Raw genomic sequence first — 24407 nt, 5'->3', positions numbered from 1 at the left:
TAGAGTGAGAAGGAAAAACCACACTGATTTTAGTAATTGAGGAAAGGTAGAATATATCTCAAGTAGGTGCTATATACTAGAACGTAAGATATAGATGCCTTGAATTTTAAGAAATTTTTTTTTTAAAGTGTTTTCCCTTACACCCCTGGAATTGCTTGGCTTAAGGGATCTATTCACTGGCTGGTACTGTTAATAATTTGCACATGTATAAAGTACTTAGTTTGTATAAGATTGTTTGCAGCTTTTAATAGCAAGCTTTATTGCATGTGGTGAAGATGCACGCAGGTATATTAAACAGTACTTAATTATCTATACATAATAATGTTCTTTGAGGAATGGAAGTAACTGATAAACATCTATCTGAGAATTTTTTTTTTTTTAAAAAAGGAGAAAGGGGAATGGAAAATACTGAAAAGATAACTAATGAGACCCCAAAAAAAAGCTTGGATTTAACAAGAGTGATCATGCTTTAGCTAGGCTGATCACATGCTGAACATCATTGCAAATCCATAATAAATTCTTTGTTTTCACGGGTGCAATATGCTTTTCTATGTTGCTAGGACTTACAAGTTGTATCTTTGTGTGCTATGCTGCTGGATATCACACTACCTATTTCTCAGTGAGCACAGGAGAAATTTTAGTGTTTTCTGAACACATGGGGGAGTTGTGGGAAGGCATTTATGAGCTATTGGCATCTGAGTGATTTAGTTTGCATCCTTGCTATGAATTGAAAAGAATACTAGCCTTCATTAACATGGCACTCAGCCTCCAGCATTTATCTGGGGTTGAAAATAAAACCATTACAAATTTTATGTGACTGGATGAGACAGTGTCTGGTAAAGGCAGCTGTCAGATGATTATTTCAGAAATGGCGATGGTAGTTAAAAGTAAAGAAGATCAGGCAACTTTGAAATACCATTGCCCAAAAGCCTATGGCTGCAGTTTATTTTTTGCTTCTGAATGGATCTAGAGGTTGTTAGGGAGTGTAGCAGAGCCACTGTAATGAGTTACTGCTGTGTTGTGGTTCTGCCTTGGCCATGCATTCCCACCTCTCCTTCACCACCTCTTGTGTTTGATGGCATGAGAAGCCAATTCAACTTGTAAACTTAAACAAAAGAATTTAAAGTTTTTCTGCCAGACATGTAACTTCCATTGGTTTATTGTGCAGACCCAAGCCCAGTGCACAGGAAAAATTGGTACTTGCACAGGGTGGGGAGGAAGAGGGTGAAAAAAAAAAAGCAAGCAGACATCTGTGTGCTGCTTACACTGGTCATGCTGTACTGTCTAACTGTGCCCTAAATGTGAGTTTTCAGTGAAAGGAAATGATCCTCACTTGATTTTTTTGGTTACACATTTTTCTTTCACCAAAAACTAACTTGGCTAGAAGAGAAGAAAGTATATTTTTCAGCTGAATCAGTTTTAGTGCCAGCACAGGGAAGGATAGAAGCGAAGTGGATGAGAAAGGGCAGTGGGACGTGCGTTTTTGCTGGCAGTTAGGAAACTACAGCCTGAATAAATTTTTCAGTGAAATTCAAGTTGGAAGGTACCTGCCTCATGTACTTCAGAGAAGTCTTCTTTCCAGTTTAACAAACTTCTGCCACGGGATCTTGTAAATTCTTGTGTTGCCAAGGAAGAGTTACTTATTAAGCTACCTTTGTGAAGCAGATAATCGCTTTTGATTTGAGCTTTATTTGAGATTGTGTATCAGTTGCAGACTTTGAATGCTGTAGCAATCTTGGTGTTATATATGCTTCTGGAGGTGAAAGTAAACGTTCATTTTGAAGCCTTGATTTCAACCCTGTCTGATGTCCCTTTTTAGAAAAGCTCTGAAATAGCATATACTCTAGGTGGTATGCGGATCCTTTGGTTTAGCAAGAGGAGAGCAGCAAGAGTGTTTGTGTTAAGTGTTCACTATGAGAGTACTTAAAACATAAGGAGTTTTTTAAGCTTTGGAGAAAATGAAAAGAAATAGCATTGTTTCCCTGTGTGATCACAGAATATGTATACATTTTGGTTAAGAAAAAAGGGTTTTGCTTAAAACCCTCTCTAGAGAACAGTTACAAGGCGCTTTAATGTCAGTAGTCTTTTGCTGTCTTGTCACAGTAGTTAGCACTTCAAAATGATTCTTTGACTCAATTGAGTACAGTCTCAGCTTTGTGCATGGTTGTGAGACCTGGATCAGGTGCAAAGTATTATTGGGTCTTCAGTAAGTTGTCATGCTTTCAAGCTTTTTTTTCTAGGTGCCTGAGGCTGTTCAAAGAGTACCTTGCAATATTGAGAAAAAAAATGACCTGTAGCAATTTAAGGAATGCGTTATTAGAAGCCTTCTACCACAGAAAAGTTGAAGATAATTTAACTTGTTAAATAGTCTTGTGGTTATGGAGCACAGAAGTTTTACATGTTCTGCAGTGTACTAACTCCTTAGTTTTGATAAAATTTTTAGAGTCAGTTATTAGTATCATATTCTAGATTTAGGTTGGTTTTAATTTTAAAACTTTACCTAAGTTTTAGCTTATATTGGTTAATTTTGAAACTTGTTTTCTTCAATGTTGACACTTGGGTCATATACCTGGAGGTGGGAAGTGTATATCTGTAGTCAGGCTAATGTATATTGTGTATCAGTTTGATGTAACAGGTGGACTCAGGCTAATCTTGTTTGGTTTGTAGAAGTTCTTGGGCCATAGGAGGTGTTTCTGCTTGATTTTGTGGGATTATGTTGGAAGTGATTAGAGAAACATCAGATAGAGACAACATCCTTCATCCTCAAAATTCCTTGTGCTGGTTGCTGAAACGGAACTCGTTCTGTGTCTTACTTGGATTAGAATTCATTGAGACTTGCTTAAATCACACGTTTTATAAATGTTCAAGACACCTAAGAGGCTTCTGGAAACCTGGATGAGAATGGATTTGTATTTTGAGACTGAAGTGAGAGGAAATTAGAATGTTTTGTTATTGGACTGTATTTGCAGTCAATGATGAAGAGTTAACGTTTACAGAAGCCTACAGTGCTATGAAGAAACTTGAATGCAGTTTATCTGCAGTATATCATTACTCAAATTTTAAAAAGATACAACAGTATCATCTTGTGCACATCACTGCAAGATGTGATGCGTTTGGAAGTATTAATTTAGTCATCTTTTGTGTTGCTCATTGCTTATTGGTGATCAGACATGCTAATCCCTTGGAAAGAAACAAAGACACTGAGAAATTTGTGGTATTAATTTAAGGAAGACCTTATGACAATAAATACAGGGAAAGAGAAATGTGTATTTTTGCTTACAAAATTGTATTCTTAGTACAATTACGGATTTTTTTCCGTTATGAAAAAGTAACACTACTGAGGCAAAGCTTTGGTATACACTTGTCTCATTGACCCTCCCCAGATCTTGTCAGTTTAGATATCTGAAGGAAAATTTTGCATGAAATCTCTGAGAATTCTTGCATTTAGGTTGATCTGAAGTTAAACTGATTGAGATGTCCTGCGTTTTCTTGCAGAACTAAGAATTTTGGAGAAAAAATGGAGATTTTCCTTCCTATGTGATCTCTCAGGTGCTGCACTTTGATATTTCTTCAGGGGAAAAACAGATGATGGCCCAAGTCAGGTTCCTGAAAAATCAAAATAAACTGAATAATTTGTTGCCTTCCTTAAGGAGGAGGTTGAGGAAGGAGAGCTTTGAAGCTGGGTGCTGAGCCAGCAACAATGGAGCAAACACTTGCATACACACAATTAAGTAAGAACAACATACAATGAAAAAAGTAGCAAAAGAGAACAGAAAATGGAAAAAAAAAAAAGTTTATACAACCTTGAAGCAGAAACTGGTGCATAATGTTATACCATGGGTTATGGTTGCCCAACCTTCAGAATGTAGTAGTAAATACTACAAAATGGAGTTCCTATGATATGGCAACAAATCTTACGCTCTTCTTGTAGAAATGTTTGAAGATTACTGATTCAACCTGGAACTGGAAAACCAGCAACTTGCATGTTCTGTATTCTAATTCATATTCTTAGTGTAGATAAGACTGTGTTTGGATACCACAGCTTTCAATAGACAATTCAGGTTTTACATCAGGTCTATCTGTTCATAAATGAAGTGGTTGACAGTTGAATTTCTGTGTCCTTTTTGTGAAAGATGATGTGTTACAGCTAGTAGAAATTATGATGATACATTTACTGCACTCAGTTTGTATCATCACATTGCATCTCAGGGAACTAAAAAGATAGAGTTGACCTGTTTCAATAAAAAGCACAGTTAACTGAAACAACTTCTAAAGTTTTGAAATATGTTTTATTTCAAAATAAATAAAGGGTCATGTAGGGAAGATCTTATGTGGAAATTTTTACTAAACATCGACTGTACTGAAACGTTCCTTCTACAAATACTTTTGGCAATAGGTTACTGTCACAGGCTGCCTAAAAGAAAACTTGACTTTTTGCGTAACAAGACTGTAAGGGATGGTGCTCACCTTTGAGTGATTTGATACACAAAATAGTTTCTGTAATGAATGGTTGATTTGTTCTTCAGAAACAGTTGCTTCTATGGAGTTACAAGATAAAAGAATTGATTGTGTGTTTGTTGTGTAAAGTGTATAGAATACTGCAAGGCTTTGTTTCAAACAGGGTGAATGTTTTCATGGTAGCTAAAAGTTGTGTATCAAAACATGCAATTAATTCTTGGAGTTTTGAAACACTTTACATGACTTAAAGCTGGCAAAGAATTACAGAAATTAATGTTTAGTACATTAAGAAACATGACATAATTTGGGGCTTATAGAATCTGACTTTGCAACCAGAACCACTGAAATGATCTCACTCTTGACTATAGATTCCAGATATAGATATCAAAATTAATGCCTTATGATTGGATATTTTAAATATAAACTGTTTCAAAACTGATTTTCACTTTGTTTGTAAAACATACCGTATGCACTACCTCCACTGCAAAGACACAGTGGTTTGCTCCACAAATTGTGTTTTGGTTTGATTTTCTATTTCTCAGCAGTATTTTCTGCTGTTGGAACTTACGTGGGTTTTAGTCTCTGATCAGTTACTGAATCACTTCATCTTAATAATTCCTTCCACAACATTTGTCTTTGCTTTTGATGGGTAGATGAAATATTTCTTATACATAGTGTTCTAGTGCTGGTGTTTGATATAAAAGCATGGTAAGACTTGAGAAGAGTATCAATGCTGAATGTGCGGAGGATGGAGACCTTGGTGGTGGTCAGAATATGAGAATAAACTTCTCATTAAATATGTGCTGTACTGTCAATTTATTGTGCATACATTTCTGCGATTGCTTGTAATAATCTTGTGATTATTAACTATTAAGAAGGTGAATCCTGGCTGGAAATTTTGTACTTACTTGGAAGAAGTGACCAAAATTGGAATTAACCAAATGTCTGTCATGCATATAGTGGCTCTTTGTCTGGAGGAAAATAATGCTATGTTAACTTCTTTATGTTTTAGGTTCTTACGATTACTGGCCTGTTGAGTGTTTGGTAGGCGAAAGTAAATCATAGTAGTACATCTGACAGGTGTCTGGGCAGCACAAGGAGTTTTCTATCCTGTTACTGACCTACTAAATGCTAACCTTGGAGTGAAAAATACTGTGTTACTGTAAACTGTCTAATGTCTAGTGTAAATACAGAGCTGTTGTGGTGGTCCTCTGTATGCATAGTATAGGTCTGTCGTTCTTAAATGCTAGTGCCTCTGGTCAGTTCTGCACGTCCCTTCCTCCCTCAGGATGGGAGGACCAAAATCTTTCCTACTTTTCTATTACACGCTTTTAGTGGGAGTCAGAAATATTACCGTAGAAGGAAGTGTCTAAAATAGTCTGAACTGAATCTATGTCTTTGGAGATACATCTTTAATAAAACTTTCCATGTGATACAAAATGTTGTGTTGCTAGGTGGCATGATTTGTTCTTAATTTTTCTGGATGCTTGGCATGTGGAATATAAACATTCTGAGCAGATAATTCGGTGTCATGAGTGCAGAGTGAAGCTGGAAGTACAATTCTAGGGAACCAGAAGAAAGGTACAGCTGTTGCACTTCTCGTGTTTGGATCAGGAGTGCATTTCTGAAACATCTGTGAAGCATTTCTGTCTACAATGATGTAGTTTTGGAGTAAATGAACTGCACTTGTTTTGATTGAAATTTAAGTGGAAGATGCCTTCCACCGCCCATTTAATGCACTCTAACCACAAGTGTGTGTTCAGTCTGTGGGACCAGAGTAGAATGAATCTGAAGTGTACAAGGGAGAAAAAGAAAGCTGAAATGCCTGTAGTGTGGAAATTGAGTCCTCTTCACCAACTGTGTTGCAGCACAGATCTGTCATACCTGGTAGTGTGGTTGTAACCTTAGTAATTTTTCAGACATGCTAAACCTTCTTTTTTTCTCTTTTCAGGCCAGTATGGAAATCCTCTAAATAAGTACATTAGACATTATGAAGGATTGTCTTACGATGTGGATTTGTTACACCAAAAACACCAGCGTGCCAAAAGAGCAGTATCGCATGAAGATCAATTTTTGCGCCTAGATTTTCATGCTCATGGAAGGTTAGTGATGTTTTATAAGGTATTTGTTTTAAATATTTTATTCATATATATGTTTTAATTGCAGGGAAATGTAAATGGCGAAGTACAGTCATCAAACTTACGTTAGCTAGAATACACTAAAATGCAGTGCTTACGGTTTCTGTGAAGTATTTGCTCTGGTGTCCAGTATAAGCATGAAATTATTGCTTATAATCACTCATTCAAACTTCTGATGGTAACTGTTAATGCACTTTGAAGCTTAAACAGTGGAATCATAGTGGGAATAGAATGATAGCTGATTCTGTGTTTATAATGCAGCTTTAACATTTTTTTTTTAACAAAAATTATGCCAAATGCCTGAGGAGATTTAATTGAGAAAAAGTAAAATTTCAAATTACATTTGAAACTACAAAATAGGCCAAAAAAGTGTTCTGTTTTGTGTGTAATGGTGTCATCTGTTTTCTGTGTTACTGTGGAATTGAGCAATTATTTAACATGGAGAGCAAAAAATTTCCGTTACAAGACTTTCTTTGCCTTGCATTTAACATGTAATTATAAGATCCAGTACAATAGTTAAGATATTCAGTGTAAGCAACTGAAATATAATTTGTAGGTTTCACTTAGGAAGATCTCTGTGTACTTTAGAATTGCCTGCTTTTTGTGTAACTGAGGAGAAACAGGAAGAAAGTTAAAATAGTTGTATCAGTATCTTTTTCTTTGACTCCCTCCTTTGCAGTACCGCTATCTTAATATATTTTAGCAATACGTAATGGCCTTGCTTTTCTAGTTATTTCAGTTACAGTTTAAGTAATCAGAACTTGACAAATAATTGGTAACTATATGTAGAAACATAGGAAGTTTGACAGAGCAAAGGTAAAACCAGGTCTTCTGAGTCTGTGTTTGAAATATTGTTTTATGAGTAAGTGTTCTGCTTCTGTGCCAGCTTATAATTTCTTCAGGGAATGAAGTGTTGCTACTGGAGATCTATGGTGTAATGACTGAATTTCAGTGCATGCTCCCAAAAGGTTAGCACTAGGGTTGTATTTGTAACTGCTGTAGAACTGCAACCTAAAACCTGATTTTTGAAGTCTTGTCCTTAAATCCACATTTTTGGATGTGAATTTTAGTTCAGGGAGTTTTATTATTTAAAGTCATATTGCTGCTGTTTGTGCTGCAGCTTCACAGGCAGTCTCTAGTCTTTGCTATTAAATTGTTCTAATAAACAAGACTGCGGAGTAGAGCATTTCAGCGGCTTCTCATATTGTAAATGTTTCCACTTTTAAATTAAATCTCCAGCAAGGTTGCAAGACAGTGAAGTTTAGTTTCAGTCTAATGCTGCCACTCTTAAGCTGCAGGCCAATGATTAATTTAGGCTTATCAAAGTGTGTACTACCGCAGGGAGGAACAGGCCTGACTGCATTCCCAGCATCATCTCTGTGCTAGCACAAGTAGTCTTAAAACCATGCAAAGAATAGGATCTGGGAAGTGGTCCAGCTGAAAATTATTTGGCAAAAAAAATAATCAGTATGACTTGAAGGAGTGATGGAGGGAGGTCGAGACCATTCTTTCTGGGAGCAATCCACGTTTCAATCCCCTTGAATAGATTCATCTTGTCATTTGTAAAGATCCCATAATACTCTTCTGTAAAATAGAGCTCTTAGCTTAGCCTGTGTGTTCTATCTATGTTGATAAGGCAGGCTGAAAACCTTTATCATATAAAAATGTTAACTGTGCTTACGATAACGAGGTCTAAAAAAGATTTCCTCTCTTCATGGATCCTAGTCACACCAGACCTTAGACAAACAGGTTTATAAAGATTTTGATAATGGGTACTATTTCTCATGAAGGAAAGTGGTGTTTATATGTGGAATTGATTCTAAATCCCTGTGCTCTGAGGCACAAATTCATCATTAACTAAGGTGGCTGACCGGAGACTTACTATAAGGTCAAATCAGTCCATAATTTAGGATTTTGGTAGTTTCCTGTGACACATCTAACACTTCCTGCCCAAGAGAAAGTAGTTGACAAGCTGTAGATTTAGTCTACAAATTCCTGTTTTAATCAGTCTGAGTGTGTTCTTAGGAAATATTTTTATTTTTCTATGAATATTAATTAGGAAGGATAAAGCGAATTGTGTTTTACTTCATACAGTCTATTAGTAGCTTAGCAGCCCTGTAGCAATTTGAAAAACTGTATAGAGTTGCCTTTTTGTAGTTGCAGCTAGTTTATCATGAATAACTCTTTATGAATGATGTATGTCATCCCTGAGAATAGTAACATTAAAACCTTTCTATCGGGTACTCTAATTACCTTGTGGTAAGGTAGGAAATAAAGCTTTTGCAAAATACTTAAACCGTTTAGATTTAGCCCATAGACTCTTAAAGTGCTGTTTTATTTAAATGTAGGTGATGAAACTTTAAGGCATTCAGTCAACATGAGGTTTGAGATTCTGAAAACTTGAACCTGATTTTTTGAATGGCCTTATACCAAATGGTTAGTTAAGACTTTGTCCAAGTGTAGTGGTTTATTGTTGTACAACTGTCCAACTTGAATCTCCTTACCTTAATAAAGTTATGAAACAGCTGTGACTCATGAGTGCTGAAATGATAATCTTCTATTTTGAGTTGGCTTCTGATGAAATGGCTGTTTTCCATTGTTTCCTGGCTACAGAAGAGATGTCCTAGTATTTACTACCATTCACTGCTGGAAACAGCACATAAAGCTAGCTGGACCACAACAGTTCTTATGCTGTATCTCTGGTACCAGTTTGAATTTTATGAACTTAAATCTTTCCATTTGTGCCAGAGGAAGCACGTGTTGGTCACATGGCCAGTCGAGATGGGAAAGTGATTCGGCTGGTCATCAACCAGATTAATTCGTCATTCAATTCAATATATAACCAAACTTGCTGCAAGAAGAAAGGGTACAAAAATAAGCAGAAGCAGTGAGAGGGAAGATGCAGTACTACCCTTTTCAGTGGCAGTGCTGACATATGCCAGATTAGCATTCATCAAACTTCCAGTTTCGTTGTCCAGAAAATGTCTGGCAGCTACAAGTATTTTGTGATTGTGTAAGTAGCGTCTGCTCTTTTCAGTAGACTGTTTGGATTTAAGAACTGTGTTTCGTAGTACCCTTTTGTTGGAAAAGGAAAAAGTAAGAACGGAATTGAAGTATTATTTTTATACCAAGTTAAAGTGAGCATTTAACCGCGGGCAATAAGTTTAATAATGTAGTAAATACTGTAATGATGGAATTAAACCCAAAGCTACCTTTTTTCATACCAGACTCAGTAGTTCTACAAATGGGTGTATAACATGCCGTCATTGAGAAACCCTGCCACATTTAATCTTCATCTGAAAATTAAGTGCTACACAGGATAGTGTTAAGAATAGAAATTTTCCAAAAGTTTTGTTGCTGGGTAATGAATTAAACGAAACCGGCCACTATTCAATGCTGAAACACTAGCTTAATAGGACAGTTAAAATTGCTGAAACTAAGCTATGGATACCTATTAATTCTTTTGAATCATAAACCATGTAGTGTAGATGAGTTGATTCTATTGCTTTACCAGTGGTACAAGATGTGCTCATTTCTAGAATGTTTCAAATTGGAAGGAGTATGAAGTTTTGAAACAATCCTGGTTATGTATCATAATTCTTCCACCTGCTGATTTTTAGTGTGAGTTAATTTAAGGTGCCCTTTAGTCCAGGGAAGATTCATGCAAAGATAATGAATGCACAGTGTTAATATTAACCAACAAAGTTCCTGGTATAAAGTAGCTTTTGAGCCCACTCCACACACCTTCCACACCCCACCCTCAAAAAACCCAACCCCTCAAAATATATGGAGTGATTCATAGAAGAGCAATGCCTTTAGCACCAGCTTGAGATACAGTGAAGGAATTTAGTATGGCATAACTTTCTTTTGCATGTCAAGGTAATTTAAGTAGTTTTGAAAATGAAGTTGGGACATCACTAAAACTGACACTGTATTTTAGACCCGGTTTTGATGTAGTCACGAAATGTGTACTTGCACTTGTTCGCTTAGTGAACACAATCCTTCCCATGCAGAGAAGCTGGAAAGTTGTTTTCTTCACTTTTTTAGTATAAACATTTGCAATGTATTAATCGTAGAATGTCTTAAACTGAATTCCTATCAAATGTAGAATGTCAGAAATATACTGGATGCTTCATTCATAGTGATTTTGCTTGGGAAACTTGCCTGACATATGGTGTTCTCTGAACTATACCTTTTTTCCCAATGACAAAACTGTATTCCTGAGACCCTGATGGATTCAGAACAATCAAGTAACTACTTCTATGTAGTGTTTAACTGTGCTATCAGTTAACGTTTTACTTAATGCTTTCCTAATAACTTATGCTTTCTAATTTTTTCGTAATTTGTCCTGTTAATCACCCATCTACACCCACTTCCACTTTTTCTTCTGATTAGTTGATGGCTCTTGCTTGGGAAAGTTGCCCATGCAACTTGAGAGAACAGTTGAGTTTTCAAGTGGTACTTGAATACGCGGTAACACCTTCTTATGTCTAAATTAAAGAGACTTTGAGACTGTCTTTCAGATGTTTTGCAATGAAGCTAAAGTTTTCCTCAGATTTTTACCTAGAATTTTATTTAAAAAAAAATACTGTAAGTTGTTAAGATCAAATGTTTGTTGGAATATATGATCTGGACATGATCCTTATAATAGGAAAACTGTTAACTGGAAATGCTTGCAACATCATGTCTTTTTAAGCCGTATGAATAAAAAGACCTTTCATATGGTTTTACTTGTGAATATTAAAGTATTCACTTGTTGAATGTTTGGACGTCATTCTATAAAACCTGAGATGGTTTAAAAATAGGGGCTTCACTAATGAAAATGCTTCTCCATGTTTTAATTTGGGCGTACAAGTCACAGCTGCTAAGTCCAGATTCTTTTAGCCCAGTATATTCAAATCTTAAAAAAACTATCTCAATGTAGGGTTAAAATCATGTAAATCTTAGATGATTATGTTGGTGCAACTGGAATAACCTATTCTTCAGCCTCCACCGCCTGATACAGTTCATCTGGACTTAAAAGCACTTACGTTTTAGAGCACAGTAGAAGAAAGTAATGGACTGTAATATTACCTTTTCAGATCAGTCTGCCTAAATGCTGGTAGAGGTTTGCATTGTGATAGGCAGAAAGTTGAATACTTCTAACTGATGATGAAACACAAGCTTTGCTTCCACTGCATTAAAAAACAGTGATATTGGTTATTTGTAGCCATCCTTGGTGACCAGTTCCTTCTCTTGGTTTTTTTATTCACCAGAATGTTCTTGAACTGTTCTGTGTCACTACAAGGACATACACCTATGTATCCAAGAGAGCATGTGTCCAGCTCTGCTCTGAAACTTTATAACTACAATGATATGCATTTTTTGGAGGAGAGGGAGTTTAGAAAAATCTTATTATCCTATCCTTGGGTTTGTATGAGGAGGGAAGGAGGGAGAAAGTCTTTGTCTTCGTTGTTCTATATAAAAAGGCTAATGGTATATATGTGCCTAATGTGGCAAGTCCAGTGGACAGCAAGATTTGGTCATTATTACTTGTGATTTAACTGACATTATTTCAAATAACTTGACAGCTAAAATGTCTGTCACTGTTTTCGGAAGTGGCATTGGTTGCAAGGAGTCAGAAAGATGCTGTAAGGCAAGCTTCCGCTTGAGGTTGTTTTGCCTGAGTATGTCAAAGTGCTGAGGGTAGCTTTTAATTAATAAGCAGCTGGAAAAAAACCTGCATCAGTCTGAGGGTGCTGCATGTGGCTGCATGCAACCTTTTTTTTTTCCCCATAGTTAATGAGCAAATTTTCTACAATGTCTTTATTATTAAGAAAATGCTGTGTAAAGCTATAATATGTTGAAGCAACCACGCGATTCAGCTGCTAGGTAAATATGCTTTAACTGTCACCCAGTTTGGAATAAAGATCAATAAATGATTAGTTCTTAAATATTCTACTACCTTTTGCAGTGTTTTGCATAGAGCAGAGGAGCTTTTGTAACCATGAAAGCTTGCATGTTGTGAAATTGTGTGGCTTTGGGTCTTATCTGTGCTCATTGCACCGTTTGACAAGGCATATTTGTGAAGCAGTGTTTCGTGATTGGCTTTAATACTAATTTTATGTGCAGGTATCTTTTTCATAATTATTTTGAACAACTATCAGTCACACGTTATTTGAGCTTTCTGGTACAGTTGTGGCAGGAGTGGACCACAAAAGAGTCCTTGATTAAGTATGAGGGTTTTTTATTCTTGGTTCTACAGTAATCTGTAATCCTTTGTATTGCCTTCATTATTCAGAGCTGTGAAAAGTTTGTGTTTAAATAAGATTGTTGTTGTCTGTATTTGAGTAGGTTATAAAAATGAAGGAGGCTACCTGCATAGTAATGATACTTGGTATGTTGAGTTTCAAAGGTGATGTTCTGAGCATGCTGCCGAGATTGACTGAAGTAACTGAGGTAGTTACTCTTGGATTAGAGAGGACTTTATATTGTCACTTTCTATTTTTTATTAAATACTAGATGTTATTTTTATGGCCTTTATTTTTAAGTACTTTTGTAATTGTGCATACAACATAGTATTCAATTCATGAAATGACTTTGTCTTCTATGTTCTATGAGTCTGTCAGAACATAAAGCAGTTTCAGTTACTGGACTAAGCTGAAAATTTGTTCTGTCTGTTTTGCAGTTCCATGTGTGCTTAAACACCCTCCTAAAGACTAACTTTTTAAATAGGTTGTTTTAGTGATCATCGAATAGGGCTGACTGGTTGGCTTCTAAGAGACTTATGTGAATTATTTCCATGAATTTTACTAAGTGAATTTTTAGCAAGGTTCTCTTACTACAACTCATTTTAGGCTGTCCTTAATTTAAAAAGAAAAAAAAAAAAAAATCTCTTTAGTTCTCACCGTAGTCTTTTCAGCTTTATTCAGTGCTCTGTGACCATTCTTCTATCATTACCTGTCTATTGTACCTTTTTAAGTTATATACCTTGACACATAACTTGCCAGGAGAGAGACCAATGAAGTGAGTCTCACTTTCTACACCTGTTTTGTCAAAAAAAAACCCAAAACAAAACAAACCACAAAAAAACCCAACTTACCCTATGTTGGTGCTTGTAGGTTAAGCAATTTTATCTTGCAGAGAATTGGGAGGCAGGGACCTGAGTTCTTACTCATGTTTTGAATTAAATTAATCTAAAAAATATTTTAGAGGCTGAATCTGTGGGTTAAATGTCTTGCATTTCATGGATTAAAATACAATGAGCTGGAATATGTGTAGCCCTAAGGAAAAAAGGCATTTAGTGTTTCACTTGGGTTTGTTTAGGAACTGCCTGGTACAGTGGTGTTGGACTGGTGATTCTGCCCAGCTGAGGTGCAGAGTTTCCCAGCCGTACTGCTGAAGTTGGTATTAATGCTTTAGAACTTTGCATAGCCATGTTCTCAAAGAGCCATATTCTTAAAATGAAAAGCAGTAGACTTCATTGAAAGTACTTAAGCTATGTGCATCATATATGCTTATATTATAAGCTAGCAGATTTCTCTTCTTTCTATGTATTTGTTTCACTAAGAAAGCTTCTTTCTAAACTAGTTTCTTAATTTGAATTCATGTAGTAACTTTGATGCCTTGTGATTTTATTCTAGTGCATCTTTACATGCTTTTTTGATCTCATGTTTTTCAATTACGTCAGAACATGGGACTGCATATAAATATTCAACTTTATGTAAATACAAATGGGGAGGTTATTTTGGATAAACAGGAAACGAAGTGACAGAATCTGCAGTTAACTTCCCAAAGAAGTTTTACTGAAAGGAAAAAAAAAACCCACAAACAAACCCAAAACCACAAACAAACAAAAACGAAACAACCTTGTGTAAAGGCTATTCTGCTCTTAAAATCTGTACACTGTACTCTTCAGGACAGAGAGACACCTGACTGACTTCCGTAGAGTGTAAATTAGCCAACATGTAGCTACTTGTAATCCTACTTGGATGGTTTCTGTTATCTGAGTTATCTTATGTGTTAGCAGCTATGTAGATCAAGAGTAATCAGTGGCAAATTGTTTAGGATGAAGGCTGCATCCTCAGTTGTGTTCTTCTAGAATAACAAGCCTAGCAAGTCTGACTTCTGAAGGTCGGGAAAGAAGTCTCTGAACAGTCACAAGTGCCACCCCTAGGGGTGTCAATGGAAAACAAATACAAGCTGCAAGCATTCTAGCTGGGATTGCTGAGCATTGCAATGCTGTAGAGATTGATTTTTAGATAAATACTTACTAGAGGATGATACCCTCTATCTGCATCTAGGTGGGTGATAGAAAGAGTGATAAACCTGGAGACCCTATCATATACTGTTTCAGATACATATTTTCTTTAGTGTCAGTAGCAGAACCGTGGGAATTGTTGGTTAAATGATGATGGAGTATTTTGTGTGGGTTTAGTAGTAAGTGAAAACAGTGCAAAAATGTTCATGTCCATAAGTGTGATGGTTCTATAGACTTAGCTTGTGAGTAGTTTAAACCCACCATTAAGTTGCTAAGCTTTCTACTTAATATTGTTCAGGGTTGGAATGAGCGACAGTCTATGGGAACCGAGTTGAGATTTTGGGATGCCTCACATGGAAGCAGTTAGAAAGAAGAGCTCAGATTATTCTCCCCTTCCATTTTTCAGGAAAGAAAGTCTTTGACTTCTTAAATGGGAAAAGTAAGGATAAAAGACTTGTACCTCAAGCAGAATAGTATCTTCTCGATCTTCACTGGTGAGGAGGTTCATGGAGACACAGTTGCAAAGATTTTTCTGGTTCCTACTGAGAAGAAAAGAGTATGAACCTGAATGGACTCTCCTTGCACTGGAGCGGTGTTCCATACTGCTGCCAACATATCGCCTTCTGTTTCCTTTTCCCAGCCACTTCTTCCAGCTGTGGAGTAACTCCTCCATCTCCTTTTTTTTAAACAATCTCCTCTGGTCACTGAGTGATTCTGCCTGCTCAGCCTGCCACTGGTTACAGCAATTTGGCTGAGAAAAAGCAGGAAAGGGAAAGCACCAAGTGCCCTTTTGCATACTGCTGCTAATAGCTCTTCCTGCCAGTTTTGGAAAAGTCTGCAGACTTGCTTTCAGCGGCCCGGTATATTGGACATTCCATCATGGCAAAATCACTGATCTTAGAAGGTAACTCATGCTAAAAAGAAATGGAATAGAAGATTAAGCATTAACTCTTACTTGTGCACCTTTATGTTCATTTTAACCAAGTGCTTTCAGTATATACACACAGCTTTTTTTTTTTTTTAAAGTATTTGCTCTGTGATTAGAGCATAGGATTGACATGACTCAAGCCCATGGGAAACTGCTGGGTTTTAGTGAAGGACGGTGCTCTGAACTATTTTTTTTCTTTAATTATCACTGAGTTGCTATGTTACATACTTGCAAATCTGACAGTCTCCCTGAGGTGACCGAAGTGAAGAAAAAAAAAAAAATCTACCTCTTGATAGTCTTTAGGGGGTACTGCCATTAATGAATAAGATGTATTCTATTATCAAAGCAGATAATTATAACAGTATAAAGTTTTACAAAAAATTCTGTCTTTGACCTAGTGAACAACCATACAGTAACCAAGTAATGTCCTGTAACCGTATCAGCTTTCAGATACGTGTAAGACAGAAGCAGTAACAAATAAGCATGTCAAAACTTGGTCTTAATTGATTTAATTCTATTCGAGAGACCACTACTGCTGGGAAATGCCTTATGCAAGGCAATAAGTGTGTAAATAAAAGAAACGTTTTTCTGGAAAGAGTTAATCTCCTGCCTGGTGTGTAGCTAGGCTAGGGAATAGCTTAGTTTGCATTGATACAGTTGCTGGCATAGCAAACTTGATGCACACTGTAGAAATGGTAATTACCAAAAGGCTTATTGGAAGCTTCTTATTTCTTCCACTGTGGCTAGTTTTAGAAACCATATTCAGGAATGATATAGACAAATTTGTTGGACTTCTCTGGAGTCTCCTGTCCTCGGAAGAATTTGTGCAGTTACTGGATTTAAGCTCGGAAAGAAAACTGAGATGCATTCTCTTCCACACTGTTTCAAGAAGGATAGCAACTAGCTTATATTCCTTTCAAGAAAGAGGAAGAAATACTAGCTTTGAAGAAATTTAGAGTAAATGTTGGGAAAACTTCCATGTTGTGTGACATGCTGAAATGGATTTTGTGGAGTCTTTGGAAGTTTATTACTGAGAAATTAGGGTATTGAACTGGATTTTGAACTGGGTTTTTTTTTTATGCCTGCCAGCTGTCCTTTTGTTTGAATCGGTCATTACAATTTGCAGCCTCCCCACCTATAAACTGGCATCTTTTCAGTGCAATTAATTTCATTGATGCTTGTGAGTCATACATTAAGATGCCTCTGCATAGACATAAAAATGGAATTTACTTTCTCTACTGAAGGTTTCATGCAATATGTGGAGTTTTATGATTATCATTTACAGTTTGGTGATTTATTAAAGTTGTTAATTCTTGGAAGTAGAGACAAATAGTCGTTTGTTTCCTCTTCCTCACCCAAGTTGCCTCTCTTTCCCCCTCCCTGTTTTGGTGGGAAACTAAAGGAAGATTTGTCTCCTCACTTTCATGATTAAAAGGGTGAACAGTCCAGACAGATAATCCTGTTCCCATCAAGCATGTTTCAATGACGAAGAAAAGACCTGTATAAAAATAGCTGAGAGACGATCAGGTTATCTAATAGTTTAACTAATTTGAGAAATCAAATGGTCAGAGAATTGTTATTGTGAAACGCAGCTATATTATTTGAAATAGTTCTCTAATCCTGCAAATAGAGCTAATTTTACTAATAAATAGATAAGTAACAACATGGGTTAGAATTTGTAGTGTTAGTTATGTACCAATGCAGAAAGTAAGAAGAGGAGAAAAATGAAAGAATAAATAGAGGCTTCTTAATTTTGAAACTAGTGAAACTATTTATTTGATGCATATAACTTCTAACAGTCCAGTTTGAAGTGACAGATGGGTTGATATTGATGGAAGAGTATCCCACGCAGACAGAAGAACCGTTCCCAGCTTCGACAGACTTTACCAAGCTTCGCCCTGCCCCTCCAAAAGCACAGCCCTGTAGCATAGGCCATCTAGGCAAAGCTCCAACCTGACCCTGCATCATGGTTGGATGATGGTCAACAATGGTTGTCCAGAAGAGCAATGCTGAAGGTCACACTAATTTGTTGGGACAAGAATGTAGATGACTTGGCAATTGAGGAAAAGATACCCTGAAAGGCTTCACAATTGAGGACTAGGGCTAGTTCATCTACCTACTTGATATTATTTTATGCTAAACTTGGTAAATTACATGCTTTCATTCTGAGATTAAAGTCCACTTTTTTCCCACTCCACTGACACACGTGGGAGTTAGTATATGCGAAGTCCTGCATTGTCTTACAAAGCGTAGTTCAAAATGATAAAGAAATTGCTGATGCAGTTGAGTGTTAGAGATGATAATTGCTCCTTAATTTTATTTGAAACTTACATGAATACAACCAGAAAAATCTAAATTTAAAGTAACTTTTTCGCACTTCCAAGAGAAACTTACTATATAGATTGGTGGTTTTTTTTTTTCAGAAAACCTACTTTTTTTCACCAGGGAAGAGTAATTTTAGCCATAATACATGCTATTGCTGGGATTAGTAGATACTTCAGTTCATCAGAGACAAAATTACAGACTTAGACTAAGAAGTCTTCTATCAACTGTGAGAGAAGGGAAGAGAGCTATTCTGAAGTATCCGGGGTCTCTTGTCATTTAACTTCAGTTCAGATGCACTTGAAGAGTCTGATCCATCCTCAGTAATTCTGGAGAACTAAATTCAAACTAAAATGGAGTTCAAATCTCTATAATACCTTGAGCAGTATATTATAACCAAAGTGAGTAGAACTTCTTATCAGTGCTGGTCTTAGGGGTTTTTCTTTTACCTATTCATTTCTAACTTATGCCCAGAAGAGCCACACAAGGTGGCCTAAAGTGGTTTAATTTTTTTTTTTTTTTTTTACCTCTAGAAAATGTATTGCATAATCTTGTAGCCTTCTGTTCTTGCAGTGTTTTTCTGGGTTGCTTGTTCATGTTATCTCTTCATCCTCATGAACGCCTGTTACCAAAAGATAGTTTTACAGAGCTAGTAAAGAGACTAACTTGAAGAAATCTTACTTTTTGTCTCTATGTAATATTATAAATATTAGCTATCATAAAACATGCCTTTCTATCTGGGTGTGGATAGCTACTAACTACTAGCTGGTGTGTGTTCTTTGGTGACTCCAATACTATAATGCATCTGTAGTGAACTGTTTCTTCGTTTTAACAGGAGAATCCGCCCTCATAAAATACATCCATACTGAAACTATAATAGGAGCACTGCTTGGCTTGGCACAAAGCCCAGGAGTCACAGGGAATTGCTGAAGTTTAACCTTCCACACCTACCAGCCACCACTCAGAATTTCATGACCTTGTAGTAGATACGTCTAACACAGCACCAGAGGAGAGTGCTCGCTTTGAAGCTTTATCAACATTGTGGCAACAATAATAAATAAGGATAGTTTGATTGTGAAATACTGTTTGTGTTACAGAACAGTCAACATGAGTCGCTAGAGCCCCTACCAGGTTTTAAGTGTAGGCATGACTCTATCTCTAATCTTGAATTTTGCATCTTAATGTAAGATTGTTTCAAAATACCTGTAACTGTAGTGTCATTTAATGTGAAAGTGAAGACTGAAGACATATTTTGTGTATGCTTCAGCTGTACTAAAAAGTAACTAGATTCAATCGACTTTACACTGTGGTGCTGAATTATTTTGATTATTTTGCTATTGGCACAAATGGGTGTTAGCTTTCACTGTGGAATGTCAGCTCTATCATTAGTATACTGTGTATACTGAGAGACTGGTTACATTCTTTTAGATGAAGATCCTGACACAGATGCAGTCAGCTTATCAGAGTTACTTTTTGTGTAACAAATTGGAGAAGTAACTCTAATATTCCTTCAATTTCGTGATTGTGCAGAAAGAGAAAAATAAAGGAAGAAAGTCAAGAGTAAAATTGGAATGACTGAAGTTTCAACAACTTCACTGATCTGTATTTGCACAATGTGTTTGTACAAAATTTAAGAGAATACCAAATGAAATTCTGAAGCAAGCTAACTGTTGTCACAGGTATGAATTCATATAATGTCAGGCATTTTAAAACACTTCAGTTATGTTGCTTGACTTCACTGAACCAGACTTTTGTCTTTGTATGAAGAAAATGTAGTATGTTTCAGATAAAGATTAGCAGTAGGATTTGCATCGAAGAACGTAGTGTTGTAATTTGAACAAGATCATTCAGTGAGTAGAATTGTTTACATAGTAGTGCATGTAACTATACTAGTTTTAAGTATTTTTAATTAAATGTTGTTGCCTATCTTATTTTTTGAGTTTCAGTTGAAACAGTAATTAGCTCACATACGTATTGTTTACATTACTTAAATGTTGGCAATGAAAGTAAAATAAGCTGATGTTCTTACTTCTTCTGCTTCACAGTGCCGTGAAGTGAAATAGTTGCTTTTTCCCTTAAGCTAATCTTGTCTTAATCTGTGTCTTCTGGAGGAATGGGAACAAGTGTATAGTCAAAGTCAGCGTTTTAGGTTTATGCATTTAAGTCTAACCCTGTTTTCTGACTTAAATCTTGTAAATTTAGCCGTTTGTATCAAAAGCATCTAAATAATCTTAAGAAAATCCTTCTAGGCTATGGTCTAATTCTTGCACAGTATAAACATTTTCTATAGATAAATCTTACAGGGTCTGCAAATTGTTTGCATGAAAACATTGGTTAAAAGTACTTTGCTCTTGTAATTGAAGCTCAGAGCCAATTAACCATCTTGTTTTATCCACTGTAGACAGTTCAATCTTCGAATGAAGAGAGATACATCTCTTTTTAGTGATGACTTTAAAGTAGAAGTATCAAACCAAGTAATTGACTATGATACCTCCCATATTTACACTGGACACATTTATGGTAAGTACAACACTTTAAAATTTATTAAAGTGTAGTCATTTTAAGCAGGAATTTTTTTAATAGTGTGTGCAGAAAATGAACATCTATATGATTAGTTTGGCTTCATTATTAATTTTTAATAATGCGTCTAAATGCATTTAACCTCCATCTATTACTATTCTCATGTAAGAGTCACACTTAACAAAGGAATATTTAACCTAATAATTTTCATATCCATAGAATTTGAAGTTCAACTCTGTTTATGAGCATACTTTTCGTAGAAGTGTGATGCATTTTAAAATAAAAAGAAAAGGTAAAAGCTGTCTGCATTAAAAAAAACAGATACTCTTCTTAGTTTAAAGGAATTCAAGAAATATAGAGCTAACATCGTTTAGGGTAATACATCTGATTTCAGTAAATACAAAAGATAAAATTGATTAAAAAGAAAGGAGAATTAAGGAATTAAAAGCAGGTGAAAAGAAGAGAAGAATTAAGACTTCCTCTATCTCTCTTTATATCTTGTGTTTGGTTCTGAAAGGAATCTAACTGCTTCCTGAAGATCTCTGTTAGTAATGTCTTACAGTCTTGAGGTGACTGCTTTAAACTGTGAAAATAAGTATGCACATGCATCTAGGTAGACCAATTTACTAGTTGACTTAAGTAGCTCAGAGGGCTTTTAAGGTGTGTGGGGTTTTTTTGTTGTGATTTTTTCTTATTTGGTGAAATTATTTCAGAAAAGCTTTTGATTCTTCTTGCTGAGGGATGAGATTAAAGGATCCACATGAACTTACTCGCTGGGCTTACTCTACATTTTCTTTTAATTCTCTTTATTATCTGTCTCATTCAACCCAACTTTGTATTTGTCATGAGGATCATGAACAAAATTAGAGTTGAGTAAATAAACTGTTTTACTGTTGGTTCTTGATTTCCATTCAGATCGAGAGTCTTTCTTTAAAGTACTCTGAAATTTTCAAAGATACTGGGCTTATAAGTTCAGGATATTAATGCACAATTCTGGTAGAATATAGTCTGAAGTAATTGGGGTCACTTATGAATGTCTTAAAATTAGTGTTCTGCAAAGCCTGTTTCCACTGCTTAGTGTTCTCTGTTAAGAGTTGTATGGCATATCTTCAAGATACTTTTGCAAATTTCAGTACTGTATATAAGCTTTATAAAAGTTTTGATAATTGTTAATCAGAAATTAATGCTGGTTAATGATGAGTACAGTTATGATGATCTGATAGTGTGATTATGAACCCTCCTCAATGGAGGAGTACATATTCATTCTCTTAGTAATCTTTCAACCTTTTATGGAAAAGGCTTGTTGGGGATGCTGCATGTTGTAGCTTTCAGTGATTAAACTTTGACAGTTGTACTTTTCCAGACTGTGACTGTTTCTAGTACAAAGTCATTCCATGCTACATTTAAACCTACCTACAGTTAAACCTAGCTACAGTTTTAACAGGCTTATACTTGAAGAGAAAAATGGATGTCTTGAATATAGAGAAATCTTTCTCTGAAAGCTTTCAAAGTTCCGTGTACACTCTGTGCTTTTTTTTTTAAAATGTATGAACAGATGTATAAGGACAGGATTTGGATATAGGATTAGATGCTGTATATGTGACAGCTTTAGAATACGGAGTTGAATTCTTCATTATATGCTTTTTAAACACATCATTTAGGCAGCTGGTTAGGAAGCTATTGAACTTAGTAACTATGATTTTGGGATAACTGTATGTCTTACTGTTGAATAATCTTAGTCTTAAAAATTCAGACACAAACTTTCTGCAAGAATGTTTTACTGCTGTTACCCAGAGTCTTATAACTGTGTAATTCATATACGTTTTTAGCAGTTGGGAACTGGTGCATGATCAGGATAAATATGCAAGTATCATGCTTTAGCATTGTCTGCTTAACACCTTGAAGTTTGCACAGGACTGTAAGCTTTTAGAAAGGTATAAAGAACCTAAAGCACTCTTTCCCTTAACAGGTGAACAGGGAAGTCTTAGCCATGGGTCTGTTATTGATGGAAAATTTGAAGGATTCATCCAAACTCGCAGTGGGACCTTTTACATTGAGCCAGCAGAGAGATATATTAAGGACAAAACTCTACCGTTCCACTCTGTCATTTATCACGAAGATGATATCAGTGAGTACTTCTGTTTGTGCTACAAATGAAATATTTTTTTTATTAAATGTCAAAAACTGTAAGCCATTTGTAAGCATCAAATGAGACTTCTGTTTACGTATGACACTGAATCACGGTGTCCTGAAGTGATTTGTATACAGTTATGGTGTGAAAGAGGTTTGTGGCAAGTCAAAGTGAGTCGTCTTTATTCTGCCATTTTAAGAAATCCTTGGCAGTCAGGCTTAAGTGTACAAGCAGTGTATTTTCTGCTCAATGGATACATGTTTCTTTTGAAAAATGCATTTTTAAAATGCTGTATACCACTTGTTCTTCCCTGTGATCTGCAAAATAAAGGATAATTAAAGTTTCAAGTCACTAAGCGCTTACCTGCATCTAGTGAAGGTGGTACTTGTGGGGAATGAAAGCTTCCCCTGCACGCATAGGTCACAGATGCCTTTAGAGAGCTCTTTAGAAGATGTGGTGGCACCCAGTGCGTCCCATTTTACATGCTAGCTGATGGAAGTGTATAGAGAATACTAGTTGAAGAGCGTAGCCCCGGAAGTCTAGCTTTAGTTGTAAATGCCCAGAAGGATGAGAAAGATACCATGGAATACTTCTACGTCTTCAGAACTGATGTATCAGAGTTCTCCTGCACTACCTGCCCTTTTATGTATGATCAGTCTTCAGCTGTAATAAAAATCAGTTTTATTTGATGCTTGAGTAACTTTATGCTGAACCACAAACTGCAATGAAGTTGTGGTTCCAAGTTTCAATCCTTCCAAGTAGATGTTGGCAGAGAGTCACTTTAATATTTACTTATTGGATATCGAAGCTAACAAGTTGTGTGTTGCAAGCTAACTTCATGTAGGACTTCAGTCTTGCTTAAAAATCAATTTAAACTACAACCTCATTCAAAAACTTGTCCCATCAGGCCATTGTGCAAATCCTAGAAGACTTGAGTTTGAAATCTCATTTGGTACTGGATGGGGAGTCTTAGGTTAGATCACTAGAAATTACTTGAACCACTCCCATGATGATATGCATACAAATCATTTTCAAAGTACATCATAATGAGACTGTATTGTGAAAAGAAATGTCAAAAATGGGAAGATAGGTGAGGAAAATCTCTGGTTGTGATTTAGCTTTATATATTCTCATTTTCTCAGTGCTGTAAGCCAGTGAAAAACACAGGATTATTGCATAATACTCTCTCGCTGTCTTTTTTGCATGAATGCAGTGAAAAGAAATGATCTTCCTCTGCTAAAATCTCAGCAAATTTTGTTTCTTTTTTCTAATTGGATAAAGCTTCAGTGGCAGTATGTGTGCTGTCTTTGAGTATGTTAAAATTGCTGTGAGCTAGCAGATATGTTTCTTCTTCCTGTTACTCCATTCTGTAAATGTGATTACTAACCCAAAATCAAATAGAAATTGTGTAGTTTTAAAGAGCTTCTGAACGAATTAAGCTATTGAATTTTATGTACATTGTGAGCTACACTTGTTTTCTGACTGACTACATGTTTATATTCCTGGTGTTACAAGACCCGTATTGCAGAATAAAGTAACTTTATGGGATAATGTTCCATATACTGCTTTTGATTCTTGAAGAGAAGTTGCAGCATGCATTTTATTTTCAGCTCTACAGAGCGTTGCAGGTGAAAAGTCTGAGAAGGAAGTTTGCCTTGCTGACTGCTGTTG

General features: G+C 36.0%; 1 protein-coding gene across 6 annotated transcripts in view; it reads left to right on the top strand.

The window, feature by feature from the left end:
* Positions 1 to 24407, top strand: part of ADAM10 (ADAM metallopeptidase domain 10) — a 50929-nt gene that overhangs the window by 2870 nt on the left and 23652 nt on the right. For 3 of the 6 annotated variants that reach the window (XM_086620199.1, XM_086620198.1, XM_086620197.1), the window contains exons 2-4: positions 6410 to 6560; positions 20487 to 20605; positions 22575 to 22733. In XM_086620199.1, the coding sequence (XP_086476325.1) occupies positions 6410 to 6560; positions 20487 to 20605; positions 22575 to 22733 (429 nt within the window). Of the gene's footprint in view, positions 1 to 6409; positions 6561 to 18446; positions 18487 to 18920; positions 19765 to 20486; positions 20606 to 22574; positions 22734 to 24407 lie in introns of those variants that run through there. The other 3 variants (XM_086620200.1, XM_086620201.1, XM_086620202.1) reach the window with 3 other exon arrangements.

The sequence above is a fragment of the Tauraco erythrolophus genome, chromosome 14 (assembly GCF_009769465.1).
Source record: "Tauraco erythrolophus isolate bTauEry1 chromosome 14, bTauEry1.pri, whole genome shotgun sequence".
Taxonomy (NCBI): domain Eukaryota; kingdom Metazoa; phylum Chordata; class Aves; order Musophagiformes; family Musophagidae; genus Tauraco; species Tauraco erythrolophus.
This window is presented reverse-complemented; position numbering and strand designations above follow the sequence as displayed.